The following is a 22,901-nucleotide window of genomic DNA, read 5'->3' as shown; positions in this document are numbered from 1 at the left end:
TGAGACACTAAAAGGTTCATCTGGACTTACCTCTCCATTTTCATTCTCAGCTGTCTTCCACACGCTTCCCTTCAGCACTCCCCAACCTATACCAGTGGCCTACCCCTACCTACTTTTCTGAGGCAACCTGGGACCTAGTTACAGTGTGTTACCTCTGTTTCTGGGACTTGTCAAGCTTTTTTTTTTTTTCCCCCTATTTTTATTTTAGATTGAAGGACTACACGTGTACTTTTGTTATATGGTGTATTGCATAATGCTGAAGTTAGGGGTATGGCTGATCCTGTACTCAGGTAGTGAGCATAGTACACAATAGTTGTATTGTCAACCTTTATTCTTTCCCTCCTGCCTTCTAGTAGCTCTTAGTGTCTACTGTTGCCATCTTTATGTCCACGAGTAACCAATGTTTTTCTTCCACTTACAAGTGAGAACATGTGGTATTTGGTTTTCTGTTCCTGTGTTAATTCGCTTAGGAAAATGGCCTCCAGCTGCATCCACGTTGCTGCAAAGGACACAATTTCATTCTTCCTTATGGATGTGTAGTATTCTGTGGTTTATACGTACCACATTTTCTTTATCCAATCCACTGTTGATGGGCACCTAGATTGATTTCATGTCTTTCTTATTATGAATAGTGCTGCAGAACATATGCATGCATGATTTTTCTTAGACTAATTCATTTTCCTTTGGATGTATACCCAGCAATGAGTTTGCCAGGTCAAATGGTAGTCCTGTTTTAGGTTCTTTGAAAAATCTCTAAACTGCTTTCCATGGTGACTGAACTAATTTACATGCTCATCAGCAGTGTATGAGTTCTCTTTTCTCCACAGCCTCACTAGCATCTGCTTTTTTAAAATAACAGCCATTCTGACTGGTGTGAGATAATATCTCACTATGGTTTTGATTTGCACTTCTCTGATAATTAGTGATGTTGAGCATTTTCTCATATGTTTGTTGGCCACCTGTATGTCTTCTTTTGAAAAGTGTCTGTTCATGTCCTTTCCCAATTTTTATGGGGTTATTTGTTTTTTCACTTGTTTAGTTGTTTAAGTTTCTTATAGATTCTAGTATTAGATCTTTGTCTGATGCATAGTGTGTGAATATTTTCTCCCATTATGTAGGTTGTCTGTTTACTCTGTTGATAGTTTCTTTTGCTGTGCAGAAGCTCTTTGGCTTAATTAGGTCCCACTTGTCAGTTTTTGTTTTTGTTGCAATTGCTTTTGAGGAGTTTTTATAGTTTAAGGTCCTTCATTTAAATCTTTAATCCATCTTAAGTTAATTTTTGTATATGGTGAAAGGTAGGGGGTCCAGTTTCATTCTTCCGCATGTGGCAAGCCAGCTCTCCAGCACCATTTATTGAACAGGGATTCACTTCCCCATTGCTTATTTTTGTTGCCTTTGTCAAAGACCAGATGGATGCTGGTGTGCAGCTTTATTTCCAGGTTCTGTATTCTGTTTTATTGTCTTATGTGTCCATTTTTGTACTGATACAATACTGTTTTGGTTACTGTAGCCTTATAGTATAGTTTCAAATTGGGTAACTTCATGCCTCCAGCTTTGTTCTTTTTGTTTAGGATTGCTTTCAAACTTTTTCTTAGTTTTATATTTTTGCATACTCTATTCTTTTTGCTTTTATCCTCCATGAAATCTGGGTGACAATATCCTAATTAACTCTACACCTAAACTCCAAAACACCCAACCCAAAAACCAGCTTCCCATGAAAACCTTCCCTCCAGTAAGCAATTCAGTTCTCTGGTTTCCATGACATGTTGTGCATCCCTCTACATTAACATCTACCACATGTGGTTGTTTGTGCATGTGAGTGTGTGCATGCATATGCATATATATGTTTGTGTGCAAGTGTATGTCTTCTGCTATATTAGGACCTCCAAAGGACAAGAACCATGTGGTATTTGCCCTTGTCTCCCTGGCTTCCAGCATGGTACTGGCCATGCAATTACTGTAGTTCTTAGAACACGATTAGTCCATGTTTGAATTAAAAAGCTGTAAGGTTCTTCAGTCATATCCTGAGATGCTGAGTTATAGCAATATAAGATTTCTACTCTCTACCCTAGGGATGCAGGCAATCTTAGGGAAAGCCATCACAACCATTCACCTAGCAGCTGAGAGTTTTTCCAGGAAGAAGCATGCAGCCCTCAGCATGAAACTTTTTACTCCAGTATGAACCAGGGACTTTGGTTTTTGATTGCCTCATCCTTGGATTTGCTTTGACAGCTTATTGAAATGGTATACCCAGTGATTTGGCCTCAAGTTAAATGGTAAACTCTAATTCCTCCTCTCATCTGTATGCATTTCAGTCTTTAATCAAGTGATCCCCACTCAATTGTAGTCTAAGAGAAAGAACCAGACACATGCGTTATGCTCCATGTCAAGTACAAGTACATTAGATCTAGAGCATGATCCTTAAAACCCAGTCATTTAATTCAGTCGTTCATTTTACAGATGGAAAAAGTGAAGCTCATGTGTGTTAAATTAATTATCTGAGGCCATACTATGAGTACTAGAGGATGGGGGCAAGACCCAGTTTTCTAGACTCTCAGCCAAGTGTTCTTTCCACTGTATCTTGCTGCTCCCATATTCCAGATCCTTTATTTGAATTTTCAGAGTCATGCACAGAACATATAATTTGGCTGCTATTGTCTTCTTTTATTGGAAATTTAAATTTGGATTTGCATTGCTGCTTTTCCATTCAATGGCGATAAACCCTATAAATATCATCGGGGGGGGGGGGGGAATGGAAATAAAATAAGCATCTGGAAAGAATGTGCTATAATGAAGATGTCATTGTTTGCCCATAAATGCTAGACAAAGAATCTGGCTTCTCAAAAGCAAATACATGAAAACATCTATGTCCATCCCAACTTGTATTTGTGTAAAAAATTAAAATGCACTGAAATAGGTAGATTTTCAAAGATAACAGAATCAAACACTATATAAAACAAATGACTAATTATCTGAGTTAGCTGAAAGTATAATAAATATGGCCAAACATTCATTTGTTTTTCCTTCCACCCATTCAAGGTTTACTGAATAAACGATGCCCCACAATTGGTACTATCCCATCTACTAACCAAATGATATTTAGTAAGAGGCAAAACAGTTTGAACCACAAAGTATAACATCTGAGTTGAAATCTGCTACTTATGAGCCTAGAAAAAACTTGAATACATCATTTTTTTTCTTTACTGTTTCATCTCCTCAACATACAAAAGCACTGTTATTTCTCCTACCTTAAAAATAAAAAGATATTTTCTTTGGTCCCGATTCTTCCTCCAGCAATTACTTCATTTCTCTGCTGCCCTTCAGCAAAACTCCATTGAAGGACTTGTTGATACACGAGGTTTCCAGTTTCTTTCCTCTTATTCTCCCATGAACCCATTCTATTCAGGTTTTCTGCCAACATGGTTCTTATCACTGTTATCGATGATGTTCATTTTCTTCATCTTACTTGAAATTTCAGCAGCATTTGGTATAATTCATCACGCTCCTTGAGACACTCTTCTTTTGACTTCTAGGACACCATACTTTCCTCTTCTTTTCCCTAATATCTATTACCTTTCAGGCTCATTTGCTGATTTTGGATTTCTTAACATTGGAGTACCTTAGATTGGTCTTTGGACACCTTCTCTATCACTGCCTTAGAGATTCCATCCAGTCTCATATTCTCAGTATCATCTCTATATGATACGCAATGATCATCTCTATATGTTAGTCATATGCTGACGACACTCAAAATTATATTTTTCTCCTAGACCTTTCCTCTGAACTCCAGAATTCTACATCCAACTGGCTACACAACAGCTCCACTTGACTAATACACATCCCAAACTTAACAAGTCAACCCTGGGCTCATAATTTTCCCCCCGAACCTGTTACTCTTATAGTCTTCCCTAGTGAATAACGGACACTTCTATTCTTTTAAAATGTATGTACATGCCTGTCCTTAAAGGTCTCAAGTGTTTCCCCACCTCATTTGGGCTCTCCATGACCTGTCTCTTCTCAGTGCTCTGCTATTTCTCTCATACTCTCCCTTGTTCGCTCCATACCAGCCACATTGGTTCTCCTGCCCCACGGGGCCTCTGTATCTGTCATTTCCGATTTCTCTACAGCTCTGTCCCAAATGTCCACATGACTCCCTCTTTTACTTTTTCAAATATCACCTTGCTGAGGCCTTTCCTGGATACCCAATCTAATATTACAAGCCTGCCTTCCCATCATATACTCCTAGCTACACATCCCTGCTTTATTACTGGCCTTATGTCTTACCATGAGTGCACTGTATACTTTGCTTATTTATTTTGACTGCTATGAAGCTCCTCAACTAGAAATTCTTTTTTTGTTCACTGTTGTATTCCCGGTACCTTGAGCAGTGGCTGGCACAAAGTAGGCTCTCAAAAAAAATTTGTTCAATGCATGAAGGGAATCAGTGATAATAAGAGTTACCTCTTAGGTAGAAAGGTAAGTAGAAAGTAAATGAGATAAGTACTTTGTACATGTTAATGCACAGTAAATGTTAATTATTTACATTTATTTCATATACCCATGTGTATTTGTTGGCAATAATTTTTGGTGGCAACTATGTGAAGGGAAGGAGAAATTCTGATTAAAAGGGATGCTATGGAAGTACATGGGTTTGCAAGTTAGCCTCAGGCAAGGTAAATACAGCTGATGGGAACACCCTGGAGTTTGGCCCAGATAACAAGCTCCCAGGCCGGCCTGGGGGGTGAGGGAATGTGGGAGGAAATGTATAGGAGGAAGGTTGGAAATCATCTGAGTGGGTTCATGGGGTCTGTATGTAGTCTTCTGGATGGCTCTGGGTGAGACCTCCGGGCTATACTGCTGTGTGCTGATGTCCGTCTTGAGTATCCCTAGCAGTGCTCAGCTCCCAGGGTAAGAGATAGGGCTTACAGTATCTGTCTGTCTCTAGGACTTGATGTGCACACCCTAAAGCAACAAAGAACTCCAAGTCCAGGGAAATGAATTGCTGCATTTGTTCGTATGCTCTTTAATAGGATGCTTTGGTATTCAAAATACAAATCATTATGTTGGGTAACAGCATCATAGTGCCTGTATCATACTGCTTTTTGCCTAACACATAGTGATGTTACATGTGTTTTCATAGGTTGAAGCAAAAATGAAGTTCCTACATCTAAAGGGTCATTATCATGGACGAAACATATCTTAAAATGAAAAAAATACAACTTTAAAAAGGCACTCTAATTCTTCAAGCTATAAAGAATGCATAATTCTCTAAAGCCTTTGTATCCAGATATAGCTATTTGATTAACGGGTATAGACAGAGTTGAATAGAACTCTTTTGTAAATCATGTCATCTTTGAATTTTATAACTCAAACGTGATTTACATGGATTTCCCTGAGTTTACTAATTGGCTTCCTACACTCTCATTAAACAGTCCTGGCAACAGAGGCAAAGAAGCTGTGTAACTGCTACCTTCCCGTTGACAGTGTGAACGCAACCTGGGATATGTAGAGCCAGATACTGTGTCCTGTAACCATGTAACATCATAGAATACTGCCCAAACCTTTCCCAGTTTCAGAGAGGACACAGTGGCAACGTCTTTAGTACATGCCTCAGCATTTCTCTACAATTTGGAATTCGTTTCCCATGAGAATTTCAACTCTGCTTGTTACACTAGTGCAGAGCCTCTGGTGTGGCTGAGAGCCTCTGATTGCACTCTTTCAAAGTGGGGACCTTAGACTCTTTATACTAGAGTATGGGATGTGCATGTGTATATGCACGCATAAACATGCAAGTATGTATAAATACATACATATGCTGTGTATGTACATATTATAAGAAAAAAATAAGCAGAAAATGACAGATCCTGATAGAAAAGAAGTGAGGAAAGGGATGAAAATGAAGTGGAAGGGAATTAGCATTTATTAAGCTTCTGCTACGAGGCCAGGCACCCAAAAAAGAAGGCAGTGTGGGGAACAAAGATGGGGATATGCAGTCACCTAGATGTTAAGGAAAGAACTTGTAAAATTATCTTCCTTAAAGGAGAGCGATGTAAAAATGAATGCTGGCAACTTGTCAGGGAGGGCTTGTCAAGCCATTCAGAGGGAGAACAGAAGGCTATGGGCACTGATTTTGGCTTTGTCTCCCCTAGATGCTGGGCTGCTGTCTTGCCATGAGATGAGTTATCTTTGAAGTTCTGCTGAGCAGTCTAGATAGAATGACTTAAAAGTGCAAGTCCCTAAACAGGGTTCGGCTTCCCAGCATACAAATACGCTCAGAGAACCAAAAGAGGTTAGGAAAAAAACCGCCCAAGACATTTCCCTTTAAGCCCTAGGAAAAGCTAGTAGTATTCAAAATTAAAGGGATTCTGAAAGACTGTATGTTGGAGGTTTCTGGATATTGGTATCAGTTTTTTGTTTAGGGGGCTTTTTTCTTTTGTTTCACTCAGGGGGTCTCAAGATTTCTGTAATTGCATCTTGTGATTCCTCTGAGGAATCTGAGGTGATGGGCAGAGGGGAAGGGCGACCTTGCAGAGTCCCTGGGCAGGTAGAGGTAGAGTCAAGCTTGGGATGCGACAAAGACAGAGGGATGAAAGTGATAGCTCATTCTGGAGAGCTTCAAAGTAAGCCCTCAGGAAATCCTGTTTAGGAATTTCTGGCCAATTACAGGTTTTGCTTTGGTTGCTTTTGCTTTCTCTACTCCCACTGCCCTAATATCACATCAGATGTCTTCAGCATCACCATGTTTATTACAAGAGACCTCTCTACCTCCACTTGCATTTTGGGCTAGATTGCATCATTCAGTCCAATTCTCCATCATTGTCTATGTCCACATTCTTTGCCACATAACTTTGCAGTGCTCTCCCACTGTGGTCAGGGATTGGCTTGGCCTCTGTACTCTGGACTATGCCATATAATTTTCCTTGGCCAATGAGATATTTAGAAGAAATGTACAAGCACAGTATGGAAATGGACCTTCTTCAACACTGGGGCTTGCTTTTCTATCAGGAGAAGAATGACAAACATGTGGCACTAGCAAAGCCTACCAGTCAAGCCTACTTTAGAATAGAGCCCCCAACAAACCAACAGACATATACATAAGCTCAGCTGGTACGAGCAGATGCACCTAGTCCAACCCCGATCAAAATGGCTAAAGCTTGCAGGTGTGTGATCAATAAATGATTACTGTTGGATGACCCTAGGGTTTTGTGGTTGTTACACAGCAAAAGCTAACTGATACAAGTGCTGTTTGGTCCATGTTCTTCATGTCTGCCAGAGTCATATTCCTAAAATGGAACTACAATGATCTTAAAATTATTTTGCCTAGGACCCTTCAATGACTTCTTGTTATGGGCTGAACTGTGTTCCTCCAAAATTCATATGTTGAAGTCCTAAACCCCAGTAGCTCAAAATGTGACTGTATTTGGAAATGGAGTCATTGAAAATGTTATCAGCTAAGATGAGACCATACCAGAGTATGGTAGGCCCCTAACTCAATATGACCTGTGTCCTTATAAAAGAGGAAATTTGGTGGTAGACATGCACGAAGGGAGAATATGTGAACACGAAGGCAGAGATTGGGGTGGATATGTCTAGAAGCCAAAGAACATTAAAGATTCCAGAAATCTTCTAGAGGCTAAGAGAGAGAGAGAGAGAGAACAGATTCTCCTCCACAGCCCTCAAAAGGAGTTATTCTGCCAATACCTTGATCTCAGACTCTGGTCTCTAGAACTGCGAGACAATACATTGCTGTTATGTAAGCCACTCCCCATTACTTATAGGTTATAATCTAAAGTCCTTCGCAAGATACATAAGTCCTTTCATGAGTTTGTCTCTGATTTCACTGTATCCCACTTGCTTCAGCCTCGTCCCATTCACAAGCCATGCTGAACTATTTACAGAGCTTCCACTGGCTGCTCAAGAGACATTGTCTATGCTGATCCCTTGGCCTCAAATGCCCTTGTGGCTACCTTCTACCTTCTAGTAGACCCCAGATCTTTACCTAGTTAACTTCTATTTATATTTCAAGCTCCAGGTTGGGCATCATCTCTGGAAACTTTCTCCTGACTTTCTCAATCCTAACTGTAGGGTGATGTCCTACTAAAGCTCCTTATGGACACTATAGAGATATTTCTATGACAGCAGTTATAAAACTGTGGCAAGTTGTTAGCTACACATCTGTGTCCTCATCAACAGTCTTGATAATGAACCTCTTAAAGCCAGGGTCATAAACTATCTGTTCTTGTATTCCTAGTAGCTAGCATGGTACTTGGCACAGGGTGGCTGTGCAGCAAATGTCTGTGGAAAGACTATGTGTGTGTTTATGTGGAAATATCCAAACAGATGTGTTCTTGGCATAGGGAGATATATTCTGCTTGTGTGACAACTGGCAGTTGAGTTTGCTTGGCATCAAAAGCACCCAGTTAAAGACCAAACCTCACTTCTTTCTTTTTCTTCATTTCCTTCTTTCTCTATAACTACCCAATCTCACATGCTTTATAATGCTTTTAGATGTAAGTGACTGTGAATTATTATCAACTGTATGCCTTTCATCTTTAAGACTGACAGTCTAAGTTCAACATCTCTCAGGAGGGAGAACTATTATAACTATATTTTTGCTTACCAAGAGAATTGTTAATGGTTATCCTGGAGGGAAAAAAATCTATAAATATCCAACTCATAAAGAAGCCTTAAGCTTACATTCTTCCTTTACTAATGAAATTCTTTCTGACTGTACTGCCAGAATTGCTATGTAACCATTTCACTGAGACGGAGTCTGTAGTAAATTTTTTCTTTTACCTGTTTAGTTCTTATTTTGGAATCCGAAGACAGATTGTTGTAGGTATAATGTGCTTGTGTGACTCCACAGAAGAGAACAGCAACTATTCCTGAAATTAAAAAAACAGATCAGTCAAAACCAATTCTATTTTCCATCCAAGTCAAAGGGTGGGGCTATTCCCACTGGAAAATAGACTTGGTGTCAGTAGAGTTAAAACTGCTAGTAGTGACCATGATAATGAAACCTAGGTAAATCTTGCTACTTGCTTTAAACAGGGTTTAAACAGGGTCCTGAAGGATTAAACCTAAAGAAAAACATTAAGAAATAGATTCTTCCTGGAGATAAATGGGTCCCTGTTCATGAGCTAGAAAAATTTTATTTGAAAACATGAACAAAAGACTGCATAGTCAACCCTGGGTTTTTCATAGCCAGTGCCAACTACTTTGCTGGATTTTATACTAAATACTGGCTTATTTTCTGAAAGATATTTGCTTTCCACTGTATAATTTGGGTAGCCTGAAGAGGTTCCTGTCATACCATAATTTAGTATTAAAAGTGACGAGTGACAAACCTAAGACATCTACAAGGGTTTTGCTGCCCCTGCCAATGCTCCTACTTGCCAAGCAAGAGAGAGGAGACTTTGTTTGCTTCTGTGCCTCTTTGGAAAGGCTAGGTGCTCTGTCCTGCTGCCGAACATACCTAAGGCATTCACTCCTTGAAAGTGAACTGGTCTGTTCTTGTGTGATTCCTACCAACAGTGGACCTTTAGTTGCTTCTTGGCATCTGCAGGGTTTATTTCTTAAACCATATATCAGCTTTAAATGTGACATGAAGTCACACATACACTAGATGCTTTCTGGAGACAGAGGAATAGTGACCCTGAGACCGATGTGCTATCTGTCCCCGGGCTCTGTTATTCTCTGTGTTATTGTCCCTGGGCTGGAGTGGGGAAGCAGTGGGAGTTTGCACCGTACTTTGGATTAAAGATTTAGCTCAATTATGGGAAATTGGGCATAGAGGAGGGCTTTGGGAAAAATGCAAGATATAAGTATTCTTTGGACCAAGGGGATTGAACTGAATTTTAAGCAGCAAAATCTTTCCAACTAAAAACACTCATAAATTAAATGCTGATGATTCTTAAGAATATAGAGATATGTGAACTGAATACTGACATTTCAAGTGAATCTGCAACAAAGAATTTTAAAGAACTGAGCTTTTAAAAAAATACGTAGACTGTATGCTTCCACTTACATGTTGGTTATTTTTCAGGTGAGCACTGGATAAAACATTGCTAACACATATTTACATAAGTGTGTAGAATCTACATGACTTATTGCCTTTTAACATTATGCTTCAAAATTTTAGACAAAAGAATAAAACAAGTAGGAAATTTTACCATGAAATATCTATTCAGTGGGCAATTCAACAGATTTTTTTGGTAACTTCTCAGTTTGTTAGCATCTCTTCAGAAATTCTAAGGCAAAAATGCTTACAAAATATTTTACTCATCATAGAATTTCTATTTTAAAAAGCAACAAATACCAGGGGAACTTTCAGTATGCTGAAGCCCTAAGTACTTCAAAGCACAAGGAGGATTACCCTGTATACTATTTTGGCATAAATCATCTCTCTTTATTTATTTAAAAATGTGACCTATGTCTGTCTAGTGTGTAGTCTATTAGGGGTTTTTTTGGGTGAGGTTTTGCTGACCTGTTCACTGTTGTGGAACTGCTTTGACTAGATACTGATCTGTAGAGAAGTAGTGAATAAAAGGGCAGGTGTGTCTGTGTATGGATAGCAAATAAATTCATTGTAAGAACAAGAATAGGTAACAAAGAAGTGTTACAAAGGATAAGGAAGGGACTAAGATTGTCTGAATACCTACTGTGGGCCGAGAACAGTGCTTGTTTCATTTACATCTTCTTGTTTACTGCAGTGAGTTACTATCTCACAACAGGCTCACAATGATTAAGCAGTCTCTCCCACTGCCTTCTTCTTTTTAGTAATAGCATGCATTCTTTCTGCTGCCCAGGGGGAAACTTTGGGACCACCCTAAGTGCACCTCTCTCTGCAAATCAGCAATTTTGTTTACTTGTCCTTCAAAATACACCTTGAACCCAAACACTTCTCAACATCTCCATTCCTAGCATCCTTTTCCAAGCCACCATAACTTTTGGCCCAGATTACAACAATAGCTTCCTAACTGGTCTCCCTGCCTCCCATGGTAGCCCCTAGCACCCTAGCCATAATGCTTCTTGAAAAACTAGTCAGACCATGTCAGGCCTTTGCTCAAAACTTTGTAATGGATTCCTGTGGCTTAAAAGGTACTGCAAGATCTGTTCCTGCCCCTTCCCCACTCCCCACAATTTGCTGACCTCTTCTCTGACCACTCCCCTCCCTCCACCTTACCTTTCAATATCCTCTCTAAATGTGTTCTGCCAGGGACCCTTGTACTTCCTTCCAGGTCCTACTGTTTGGAAAGCTCTGCAGATATCCACATGGCTCCCTCCTTCCTTCAGATATCTGTTTAGATGTTACATGAACAGACAGGTCTTCTTCATCCACTCTGTACAAATTGTTCACTCTCATCATTCTCTACTTGCTTTATTTTTTTCCTGTATTATATACTGCTACTTGATATTTTATATATTTATGTGTTTACTTTCTGCCTTCCTGTATGATATGGTTTGGCTGTGTCCCCACCCAAATCTCGTCTTGAATTGTAGTTTTCATAATTCCCACATGTTGTGGGAGGGACCTGGTGGGAGATAACTGAATCATGGGGGCAGCTCCCCCATACTGTTCTCTTGGTAGTGAATAAGTCTCACGAGATCTGATGATTTTATAACGGGTTTCCCCTTTCACTTGGCTCTCATTTCTCTCTTGTCTACTGCCATGTAAGGTGTGCCTTTCACCTTCCACCATGATTGTGAGGCCTCCCCAGCTACGTGGAACTGTGAGTCCATTAAACCTCTTTTTCTTTATAAATTTTCCAGTCTTGAACATGTCTTTATCAGCAGCATGAAAACAGACAAATACACTGTAACTCAAGGCAAAGCTCATTGAAGGCAGAGGGATTCCTAACGCTTAGAGCAATACCAGGCACATGGTAGGCACTCCGTATTTGTTGAATAAATACAAATACAGATTCAACATTTATTTGTTGAATAAATAGGTGAACATTCCCATCTCTATTGAACAAGTAAGACACTAAAGTAATTTACTCAAGGTCACCTCTGAAGTGACAGAGCTGAGATCAAATAGTCCATAGACTCCCTGTGCTTTTCTGCCTATATTAGACCATCTGTGAATGTTTTAAGGTGATCTTAAGCCATCTAAAAAATATCATTTCTGATATCCCAGGAACTAGCCAGAGATTTTATGAAAAAGATTACATATCTGAACTAACTGGGCTTATCATTGGAGAATATTTTCCCTAGTGGCTGCATTGGTTATCATTTCCTTGCCTCCAGTAGAAAACTAACAGGCAATGTTGTTGCTAAATACCTTTTGAGTCTTATATGGATGGATATGTCATATAAACAACAAACAATGGAGAATGAACCCGTATGACCAGAGGCTTGGTGTTGTAATGAAAATAAAACAACAAAATTGATCTGACCCTTAGTATTAGCATACACAATCATAATTCCATAGCTTAGTAATTAATTCACACAAATTACTGTAATTAGTATGACTCTTACAAGCCAAACACATTTTGAAAATGTCTCATCTAAATACATCTATTATCTATAAAATTCTCCACCACTGAAACAAATTCAAAATTGACTGTTTTCTACCTTATGAAAGAACATTTTAATTGTCACTATGATTTTACATACTCATGCTTGTGAGCCCTGGTTGTGCTGCTGTTATGTGAGGTCCTAAATAGTTCTCTTAAATTCTATGAACCTCAGATTCTTGTGTGTAAGAAAGAGGGTGAGGGGGACCCTCAAGGGACCCAGAAATGCTTTTTGTGCCAGTCATCAAACTAGTGTCTCAGCTCCAAATCCACCCATCTTTACTGGCTCTGTGATCCTGGCACTGGGACCCTACAAACCATGCTTCCCTTTGCCAGTGCTGTTGGATCCTGCCAGTATAAAGTGCCAGAGGATGACTAGAACCTAGTGGAGGAGAGAAGGGCTTGCTCCTTCCTGTTTGCCTGCTCTTCCTGTTAGCTTCATCTCAGCAATGACACACCCCAGAGAGGGCAGCCAGGCAGTGTCCTTAGAATTCTGGATCCTAGCCCAGTGGTTCCCTCTTAGGAGCTTCTAGATTCATTTCCCTTTGCTCCTCCTACTCCTAGGGTTCACACTTGCTTCCTGTAAGTATTACCTCTCTGATACCTTTGTGCACACTTTGTACCTTTTGAGATCTCCACCAACTCTCTACCCAATTTCCTGAATTAAACTCTGTCAATAGCCAGATTGTTTTCCTTTTTTCTGAGTGAATCCTGGCTGATATTCTCTTGTGGGTATCTTCTCTTTCTAAACTTTGATAATTCTTGGAAACCACAGTTTTCCATTTGAAAATAAAATCCAACTTGTATCTTCCCTGTCATAACTGAAACAATGAGGAACACTAGGGGCAGTCAAGACCCTGTGTGGTCCAAGAGAACTGGGACTCATCCTCTTTTTAATCCTACCCATGGTTGGAATTGGTATTTCTACAAAGTGATATGGTTATATGGTTTGGCTGTGTCCCCACTCACATCTCATCTTGAATTGTGGTTCTCATAATCCCCATGTGTCATGGGAGGAACCCAGTGGGAAGTGACTGGAGTATGGGTGTGGTTTCCCCCATGCTGTTCTCATGATAGTGAGTGAGTTCTCACTAGATCTGATGGTTTTATATGTGTCTGGCATTTCCCCTGCTTGCACTCATTCTCTCTCTTGCCACCCTGTGAAGATGTGCCTTCTGCCAGAATTGTAAGTTTCCTGAAGCCTCTTCAGCCAAGCAGAACTGTGAGTCAATTAAACATCTTTTCTTTATAAATTACCCAGTCTCAGGTATTTCTTCATAGCAATGTGACAATGGACTAATACAGTAAATTGGCACTGAGTGGGGTGGGGTGTTGGTATAAGGGTATTTAAAAATGTTGATGCAACTTTGGAACTGGGTAACAGGCAGAGGTTGGAACAGTTTGGAGGGCTTAGAAGAAGACAGGAAAATGAGGGAAAGTTCAGAACTTCCTAGAGACTTGGGGGACTCAGAAGACAGGAAGATATGGGAAAGGCTGGAACTTCCTAGAGACTTGCTGAATAGCTTTGACTAAAATGCTGATAGTGACATGGACAATGAAGTCCAGGCTGAGTTGGTCTCAGATGAGGAACTTCTTGGGAACTGGAGCAAAGGTGACTCTTGCTATGCTTTAGCAAAGAGACTGGTGGCATTTTGCCCCTGCCCTGGAGATCTGTGGAAATTTGAACTTGAGAGAGATAATTTAGGGTATCTGGTGGAAGAAATTTCTAAGTAGCAAAGTATTCAAGAGAACTCAAAGCATAAAACATGGAAAATTTGCAACCTGACAATACAATAGAAAAAAAAAAAACCATTTTTCTGGGGAGAAATTTAAGACCACTGCAAAAATTTACATAAGTAATGAGAAGCCAAATGTTAATCACCAAAACAATGGATAATATGTCTCCAGGGCATGTCAGAGACCTTCACAACAGCCCCTCCCATCACAGGCCTGGAGGCCTAGGAGAAAAAAATGGTTTCATGGGCCTAGCCCAGGCCTGCCCTGCTCTGTGCAGCCTCAGGACGTGGTGCCCTGTGTCCCAATTGCTTTAGCTCCAACTTCTACATGGTGTGGAGACTGTGGGTACACAGAAGTTAATAACTGAGAATTGGGAACCTCCACCTAGATTTCAGAGGATGTATGGAAATACCTGGATGTACAGGCAGAAGTTTGCTACAGTGGTGGAACCCTCATGGAGAACCTCTGCTAGGGTAGTATGGAAAACGTTGAATTGGAACCCACAAAGTCTCCACTAGGGCACTGCCTGGTGGAGCTGTGGGAAGAGGACCACTGTCCTCTAGACCCCAGAATGGTAGATCTACTGACAGCTTGCACCACGCACCTGGAAAAGCAACAGACACTCAACACTAGCCCATGAAAGCAGCTGAGACAGGGTTGTACCCTACAAAGCCACAGGGTCAGAGCTGCCTAAGACTGTGGGAGCCCAAGTCTTGCATCAACATGACCTGGATGTGAAACATGGAGTCAAAGGAGATCATTTTGGAACTTTAAGGTTTAATGACTGACGTAATAGATTTTGGACTTGCATGGGGCCTGTACCTCTTTTGTTATGGCCCATTTCTCTCGTATGGAATGCAATGCCTGTACCCTTGTTGTATCTAGGAAGTAACTAACTTGCTTTTGATTTTACAGGCTCATAGGCAGAAGGGACTTGCCTTGTCTCAGATGAGACTTTGGACTTGGACTTTTGGGTTAATGCTGGAATAAGTTAAGACTTTGGGGGGCTGTTGGAAGGGCATGATTGTGTTTTGAAATGTGAGATATGAGATTTGGGAGGGCCGGGGCAGAATGTTATGGCTTGGCTGTGTCCTCACCCAAATCTAATCTTGAATTATAGTTCCCATAATCCCCATGTGTTATGGGAGGGACCTGGTGGGAAGTAATTGGATCATAGGGACAGTTTTCCCCATGCTGTTCTCATGATAATGAGTGAGTTCTCACTAGATCTGATGATTTTATAAGCATCAGGTATTTCCCCTTCTTGCATTCTTTCTCTCTCCTGCCGCCCTGAGAAGAGGTGCCTTCTGCTATGATTGTAAGTTTCCTGAGGCCTCCCCAGCCATGTGGAACTGTGAGTCAATTAAATGCCTCTTTATAAATTACCCAGTCTTGGGTATTTCTTCACAGCAGTGTGAGAATGGATAATACTCAGCCTTTATATTGGAACAAGTGGTTTGGAGAGAGAAATATGTTAGACCTGGTACTATTAATGAGGCATAGCCCAGACTTGGATTTATGTCTTCCAATTCCCAATCCCATAATCCTTCCGAAACACAAGCACTATCCTATGGTAGAGTAGCTACTGTGACGTGTAAGTGTAAAAATGCGGTTCCCATTATATGTTTGAGCTGAAAGATTATCTGCCAGCATTGTTGTAGAAAGGATTCTTTTCTTAAAGTCTGGATTTCCTCCAATTCTGAAGGCCTGTCATTTTCCTTTGTGTTACTTCATTAATCCACTAGGATGAACCCTTCAATTCAGTCTTTTTTTTTTTTTTCCTAAGGTCAAAGAAATAATACTGGTTCCAAATGAAACCTTTAGGCATTTTGAATAGAGGCCAATTTTCTCAATAAGTGAAGACAAGGAAAACTTACTGGCTTTCAAAATTGTTTCAATTTCAAACAAGTCTAAAGTAAAATTTAAAAATATATTGTTACCATATCTTCTACTCATAAGAACTTAATTTTTTCAAATAAGCTATGAGGTTTAAAGAGAAACTCCAAAAGTCTTCTCCACATAGAAAAGGATGTTTTTAAATCTCTAGAACACAAAGCTTCAGATCAAAGGGCATGGAAAATAGTGAGTTCTGATGACTCTGCCTAAGTGACAGAAGCAGTTCACCCCACAAAGGAACCCACTCCCTCTCTCCTTCTCTCTTACTGCTGTTTCTTACCATTTTGCCTTGCCTGTTCTTGTCACTTCCAGGCTTTGCTTAATTTACAGCTTATATCACTGTCCTCTCCATATATCAGAAGCCACTCGACTGCACTTGGAAGTGCAACAGTGGCCCAAGAATCCATGAGGCAATGACTCTGTCCAGTGTTCCTTGAATATTAATGTACATCTGAATCGCCAAATCACCCCGGGGAACTTGTTAAAATGCAGATCCTCCTTCAGTAGGTTTGGGGTAGAGCCCCCAAATCTGCATTTTTATGCTATTAGGGGATGTCCATGATGCTGGTCCTTGGACCACACTTTGAGGAGCAAGTCTCTCACTAACGTCTGGGTCTAGGTATCAAGAGTTGGCTCTGACCTTGTATGTCTCCAGAAGAGATTTTTCCCTTATTCTTGACCTTTTAGCATTTTGGAACAATTATAATACATCTTCAAAGGAGTACTGTCATTTTTGTTACCCTTTTTTTTTTTTGGTTTATAAATATCTTTTGCTAACTTCAAAAAATGTTTCAAAATTATATTTTTGTGTTTTATTCTTTGATTTTCTTTTTCTAGCTTTCCAGAATTGACATGGTTCTGTGAAGTCATTTTAGTTTCAGAGAGTAATTATCAAGAAAATCTGAGAGGTTTTAAACTTTTTTTTACTTTACTTTAAAATTACTTCCTTTTCATCCCAACAATATTGGAATGTGAAAAAATTACATAAAATAAAATTGATGATATACTTTACTACCAAAAAGTTGAATAAAACTTTTTCTTTCAAAAAAAAAAAAGGAAACAAAACAAATAAATCACATCTTTTGATCACAATGTTATAAGGCTGTCATACTTTTTATCACAATGTTATGAGACTGAAAATTGAAAAAGCATAGGCTAAATAAATGTATCCACTGGAGAGTTTAAAATGCATTTTTTAAATTAAAATTTGAGTTGAGGCCAAATGCAGTGGCTCATGCCTGTAATCCTAGCACTTTGGGAGGCTGAGGAAGGCTGATCACCTGAGGTCAGGAGTTCAAGACCAGCCTGGTCAAAATGGCAAAACCCTGTCTCTACTAACAATACAAAAACTAGCCAGGCATGGTGGTGTGCACCTGTAATCCCAGCTACTTGGGATGTTGAGGCAGGAGAATTGTTTGAACCCGGGAGGTGCAAGTTGCAGTGAGCTGAGATTGTGCCATTGTACTCCAGCCTAGGCAATAAGAGTGAAACTCCATCTCAAAATAAATAAATAAATAAATAGAGTTGAAGGTGAAATCAAATGTGAAATTTTAGATTATTTAGAAATAAATAACAATAAGTTTATACCACATACCCTATCAAAACCAATGGGATAAAAATCAAATAATTATTTAGTGGAAAATTGATAGTCTTATGTGCATTTTATTAGGACAAAAAGATTGAAAATCAGTAGACTATTTACCTCAAGAAACTGGACAACGGACATAAAAATAGACCCAATGTAAGCAGAAAAAAACTTGACAAAGAAAAATGAAAAAGTAGCCAAAAAGAATATATGAAAAAGAGGACTTGGCCACTAAAATAAAGAGCTGTAAAATAAGAGGTCCATACCTCTCAGCCCCTGTGGTATCTTGGGCCTCGATGCTTCCCAGGTTGCCATTCTCTGGCCATGGCTACAGGCATAACATGAGTGATGCTGGCCAATAGCTTCACTCTACTGAGACTTAATGTTCTCATCTGGCTAGTGGCTACGGGTCTCAGAGGTCTGTTTTTAGTATAATGCAATATGATGGATATTAAAATGCTTTACAAACTCAATACTCTTAAGTAAATATAGGGTTTTGCCATAAATATTAGGAGATGAAAGGAAGAAGACAAGAAGGAATAACTTGGAGAAACTCATTTCAGGGATAAACACAGCAACGTTTCCTATTTAACAAGTGACTGGGAGATAGTACATGCTTTGCACATTCTATGCCCTTTTTCACCTTTGTTGTCTTCTCTTCACCTTTAACTCCTGCATCAAGGAAATCAGGTAGAAATGTGCTTGCTCTTCCTAGTACTCTAAACTTAGACAATTCTCAGTAATGTCACAATTAAGCCACCAGACTTACATGAGTGAGTTTGGTATCTGGTATTTTTCCACTCAATTGCTAGTTATCTGTTGAGATCCTATACTGAATAAAGCATTGACCATGGGTATGAGGAACACAAGAATGAATAAAGCAGGCCTAGGCCTCAAGCGGCTTTATGTCCTAACAGAGATAAGATATATACAAAGACATCTAAAACTGGGTAGAATAGTGGGTGATAATAAAGGAGTTCTCAAAGGGAGTAATTTCTTTAAGGCTAGAAAAGCTGAGAGAGGGATGAAGAATGTTTTCCTGAAAGTGGCAGAGGCATTTAGATCTTGAAAGATGAGAAAAATTTGGGAGTACAGGTTCATGGGGAGGGACTTCAGCAAGAGCGAAGGGAGAGAGGCAGGTGATTGTGGGGCATATCTGAGAAATATGCACTTTACCAGCACACTTGGGCTTATCCATTATAGAATTCATTAAAAAAAAAATTTGAATACAAAACTTAATAGGAGAAACAATGAATAAACTCTATGCTTAACTGTCAAACTATTTATTATAAGCACTAAGGTATTTATCTTGCATGTTTTGTTAGGCCTGGTATACAAAAAATTAGAAATACAAAATACGTAGTATGTCTACCCTCTGCTGGCAAAATATTTCTTCATTTGCTTTTCCAGTAAAAATAAAATCTGATCATTCTGTTTCCATCTCTGCTGGAAAAACAAGCAATCCTTAAATGCAAGTCTTGTGTTACATGTCCAAGATCTTAGATTTAAATTGTATGTATGGGGCCCTGCAGCAATGATGAATGGACTCAACTATATACATCTGGGTCCATGTGGAGTGGGTCATGCTCAAAAATATCTGGAACCTAAAATAAATAAGGGACTCTGAGAGAAATCAGGAGGTGGCCTACAAAAAATAATAAGAGCATCTGACTCATGTTTGTGCACAACACTGCCTTTCAGTGTTTGCACAGTGAGATTTTAGTGGTGGGCAAGAGCCCAAAGGATTGACTGCAGGGATTCATTTATACAATTTTGGATAAGAACTAGAACCAACACTTTCTGATGCTATCTAAAAGAACTGTTTTGAAAAACCACAAAGAGGCACACGGTTAAACTCAAGTTAATTGGCAAGCAAAGAAATTTAGGAAACAGCATGAGGAGATCTATGATTCTTGGGGAAAAATAATGATTCTGCTGGCAAGTAAATTATTTCCAGAGAGATCAATTTTCAGAGAACAATTAATTCCTTTTGTTTAACACAGTACCGTTTATACTGTTCTCCATGACTTCCACTTCTGGACCCTCTCAGAAAGCATTAGTGCTACTAAATATAGTATGTCTATTTACTTGTTGATATGATCAAATTTCAATGTGTGGTTGTAAATTATGTAAGAAAAAATGTGCAATACTGGGTCAGAAAACATAGGATCTATCTGGTCATAGTTCAGACACTTTGCTAGTTTGATGACTGGTGCAGTGTAAATCCATTGCCTCGTCCATTGCTTCCTCCTCACTAAATTGAGGAAGGTAGTCTGTTCAGTGGTTTTCAAATAGGGGTATATAAGACAATCCAAGCAAGGAGGAAGAAAACGTAAGATGATCATAATTTTAATTAGTGCTTTTGTATATTCTAAGGTAATATAATTACCCTTATGGGCAAAAAAAGCAAAATGAACATTAATGTATAAGCATTTGTTACATAATAAATCTATTTTATTTCTTGCCAATAAGGGTCAAGAAACTCTGGCAAGCATTGCTCTAGATGACCTCTAAGCACTTTCCAATTGTAAATGTCTGTGATGTAAATGGTTCAGTTTTTACATTTGCTTCAAGGTCTGCATACATAGGATTGAAGAATTGCATGGGGTTTAACAGCTTCACTTGACTTCCTGTCAACTAGATTACCCAGTGTCTCCATCTTGACCTCTATCTCCTCAAGAGCTAGGTTCCTGACCTGCTGTATTATCGCTGACCCATAACAGTGTCCAGCACATGTCAGGTACTCAAATATACATCTGTCAAAGGGATGAACTTCTACTTCAAGAAACGTTTATGTGCTTTGAAAAGAGAACACAAGGGGATTAATCCTAATTCTTACATACGAATAAATGTTTATATGAATTTATTCCTGGCAGTGTCCATTGTCTTCTAATAAATTTTCTTATTCAAGACTGTTGTCACATACAGTCTCTGCTTCTAATAACATTACTCCAGAATTCTTTACTCATTAAAAGTTGATGAAGCCATCAGATACAGAAGTAGAAAAACAAGTGTCTGTCACATGAAGCATGCTTTGCCTTGACATTAAATGCAGACTTCAAGAGTTTCTAAGACTAGAGAATACTGCATTTTTGGACAGGAATCTTGATTATATCACCAGAACACAGAAAAAGAATGAGTAAGAAAGAAAAAAGAAATGTGTCTTGCACTCAGATGGTCCTCTGAGGGGTTTAAGAGGTTGATAGGTTATTTTTCATGCCACATTTTATTTATTTTTGATCTACTAAAAAGAGAGATTTCTGACAGGTTTCCTACAATCACTGAAAGTGAACCTGGAACTGAGAAGTCAAAGATTTAACAAAATGGAAAAATCCTTCAGGCAATATGAAAGTATCCAGCTTTCCAAAGAGTACAATTACTGTCTAGTTCACCATATTTGGCAACTCCATAGTTGGCAGATTAATAATGCATCTGTGGAATATAAGAGCATCAATGTAGAAAACAGCATGAATCTACGTTCTTATTTCTGATTCCTCCAATGCTGAGTATAGATATGCACTTAAGTGTTACTTCAAATCTATGTTGCCAGGTTTAGAAATTTTTGTTTAAAAATACCTTCTATGTAAATTCTTCATAACATAGTAATGAGTACTTATGCAAATTATCTTGAGGTCTGGAGAAGAAGGAAAAACCTGTTTTGTTTAGATCCCTGGCATGGCACCTCAAGTTTTGGTGTTCATTAGGTTTACCCTCCTTACCCTGGTCTCGTTCTAGTTCTTGTTTCCTTGGAGTCAGCTAACACGTTTACATCAATGTCACCTAAACCTTTGATCAGCAATCTCACCCCAGATGTCCAGGCCAGTTGCCCACTGTACTTTTCCACGTGAATATTCCACCCTTGTGTGGAATTCTGAAGGTCCTGGAATGAACTGATTATTGTGTCTCCTTTTGGCTGCATGTATTCACTCACTTGTATTCTCCATTTTGGTGAAATGAACCACTGACCCAACAGACATAAAATCCTGGGAATTATCCTTGACTCCCTTTTCTTCTTCACCCATATGTTATTTGTGCCATCTTCTGACAATTTTCTACATGCCTGTGCAGAATGTGGGTTCTTGGGAAATAATTTTACCTCTTTCCCTATGTCTTCTGGCACCACGAAGAGTTGTTAAATAACGACTGAAAACATTTACAGTGAAGAAAGCAGGCGTAAATTCGTCCACTACTTTAGCTACATGTGCAGGTTGTTTGAATATTGAAATGAAGAGCTATTCGGTTCAAGGAAGTGCAGGTGTGAGTTAATGAGTTATTATGCAACAAGACATATTTTACACCTGTGTTTATTGAGATGGCATCATTGCATGTTTGCCTTTGGTTCAGTGTGCTGGTTAACTAATCCCCTTGAGAATTGTAGGCACTATTTCTGCAGCTTAAATGCCTAATATTTTGAGCCTCAGGGTTTCCCCCCCCGCCCCCCAGCTTGGAAATCACTCTCACCTCACCTCATTTGTTGGTGGAATGTTGGTTAAGTTGGATTCACCTGGTTCTGTCAATAAGCAAGCAAACCAGTTTTAAGGTAAGAGATGCTGGCTAATGACATGTATTTGGAGGGTAAAATTGGCCAGATTTGTTTTGAGAAATAATTCAAACTAAGTCCCCTCCTGGAGATTTGTTTTATTTACTGAGCTCCAGAAATACATTTCCCATCCAGTCATGCAATGCATCAGTGGCTAGCCAAATGGAACACATTCACCTCTGAGCTAAAAGCCTTCTTAAGAGTTTGAAAACAATTTTTGCCCAAGTGAGAAATGATGAGATGAGAAATAATAAGCCAACTTACTTACTCAGACAAGTGAAATCTCAACATGTCCAGTAATAGTCATTTCATTTGGAAATCTCTCCTCCTTATCTATGGCAAAATAGACTTTCTCAAGTTCCCCTTTTTCCTCACTGCTTACTCTACAAAAGCCTTTTAAGAACTGACTTGACAAATGTATAGCACCTGAGTTTCCAAGTGCAGCTTTTCCTATCATGGCAATGTAATTAGGCCCTTGTGATTTGAGACCAATAGGCGAACAGGCTTGGGGGAAGGGATTGAGATGATTTAACTGTTTGGGTTGTAAACACAACTTGCATGTGCTGAGCACTTCTTTCTTTCAGACATCTTGGTCAATTCCTTAATGAATGGGCCAGAGTGTTAC

The 22,901-nt window shown here is 39.3% G+C and overlaps 1 protein-coding gene across 1 annotated transcript in view; it reads right to left on the bottom strand.

Moving 5' to 3' along the window:
* SLC9A9 (solute carrier family 9 member A9) overlaps positions 1 to 22,901 on the bottom strand; it is a 592,312-nt gene that overhangs the window by 273,597 nt on the left and 295,814 nt on the right. Inside the window, exon 9 of the mRNA XM_008008833.3 lies at positions 8,797 to 8,885. Within this exon, the coding sequence (XP_008007024.1) occupies positions 8,797 to 8,885 (89 nt within the window). The remainder of the gene's footprint in view (positions 1 to 8,796; positions 8,886 to 22,901) is intronic.

This window comes from Chlorocebus sabaeus, chromosome 15, assembly GCF_047675955.1.
Source record: "Chlorocebus sabaeus isolate Y175 chromosome 15, mChlSab1.0.hap1, whole genome shotgun sequence".
Taxonomy (NCBI): Eukaryota; Metazoa; Chordata; class Mammalia; order Primates; family Cercopithecidae; genus Chlorocebus; species Chlorocebus sabaeus.
This window is presented reverse-complemented; position numbering and strand designations above follow the sequence as displayed.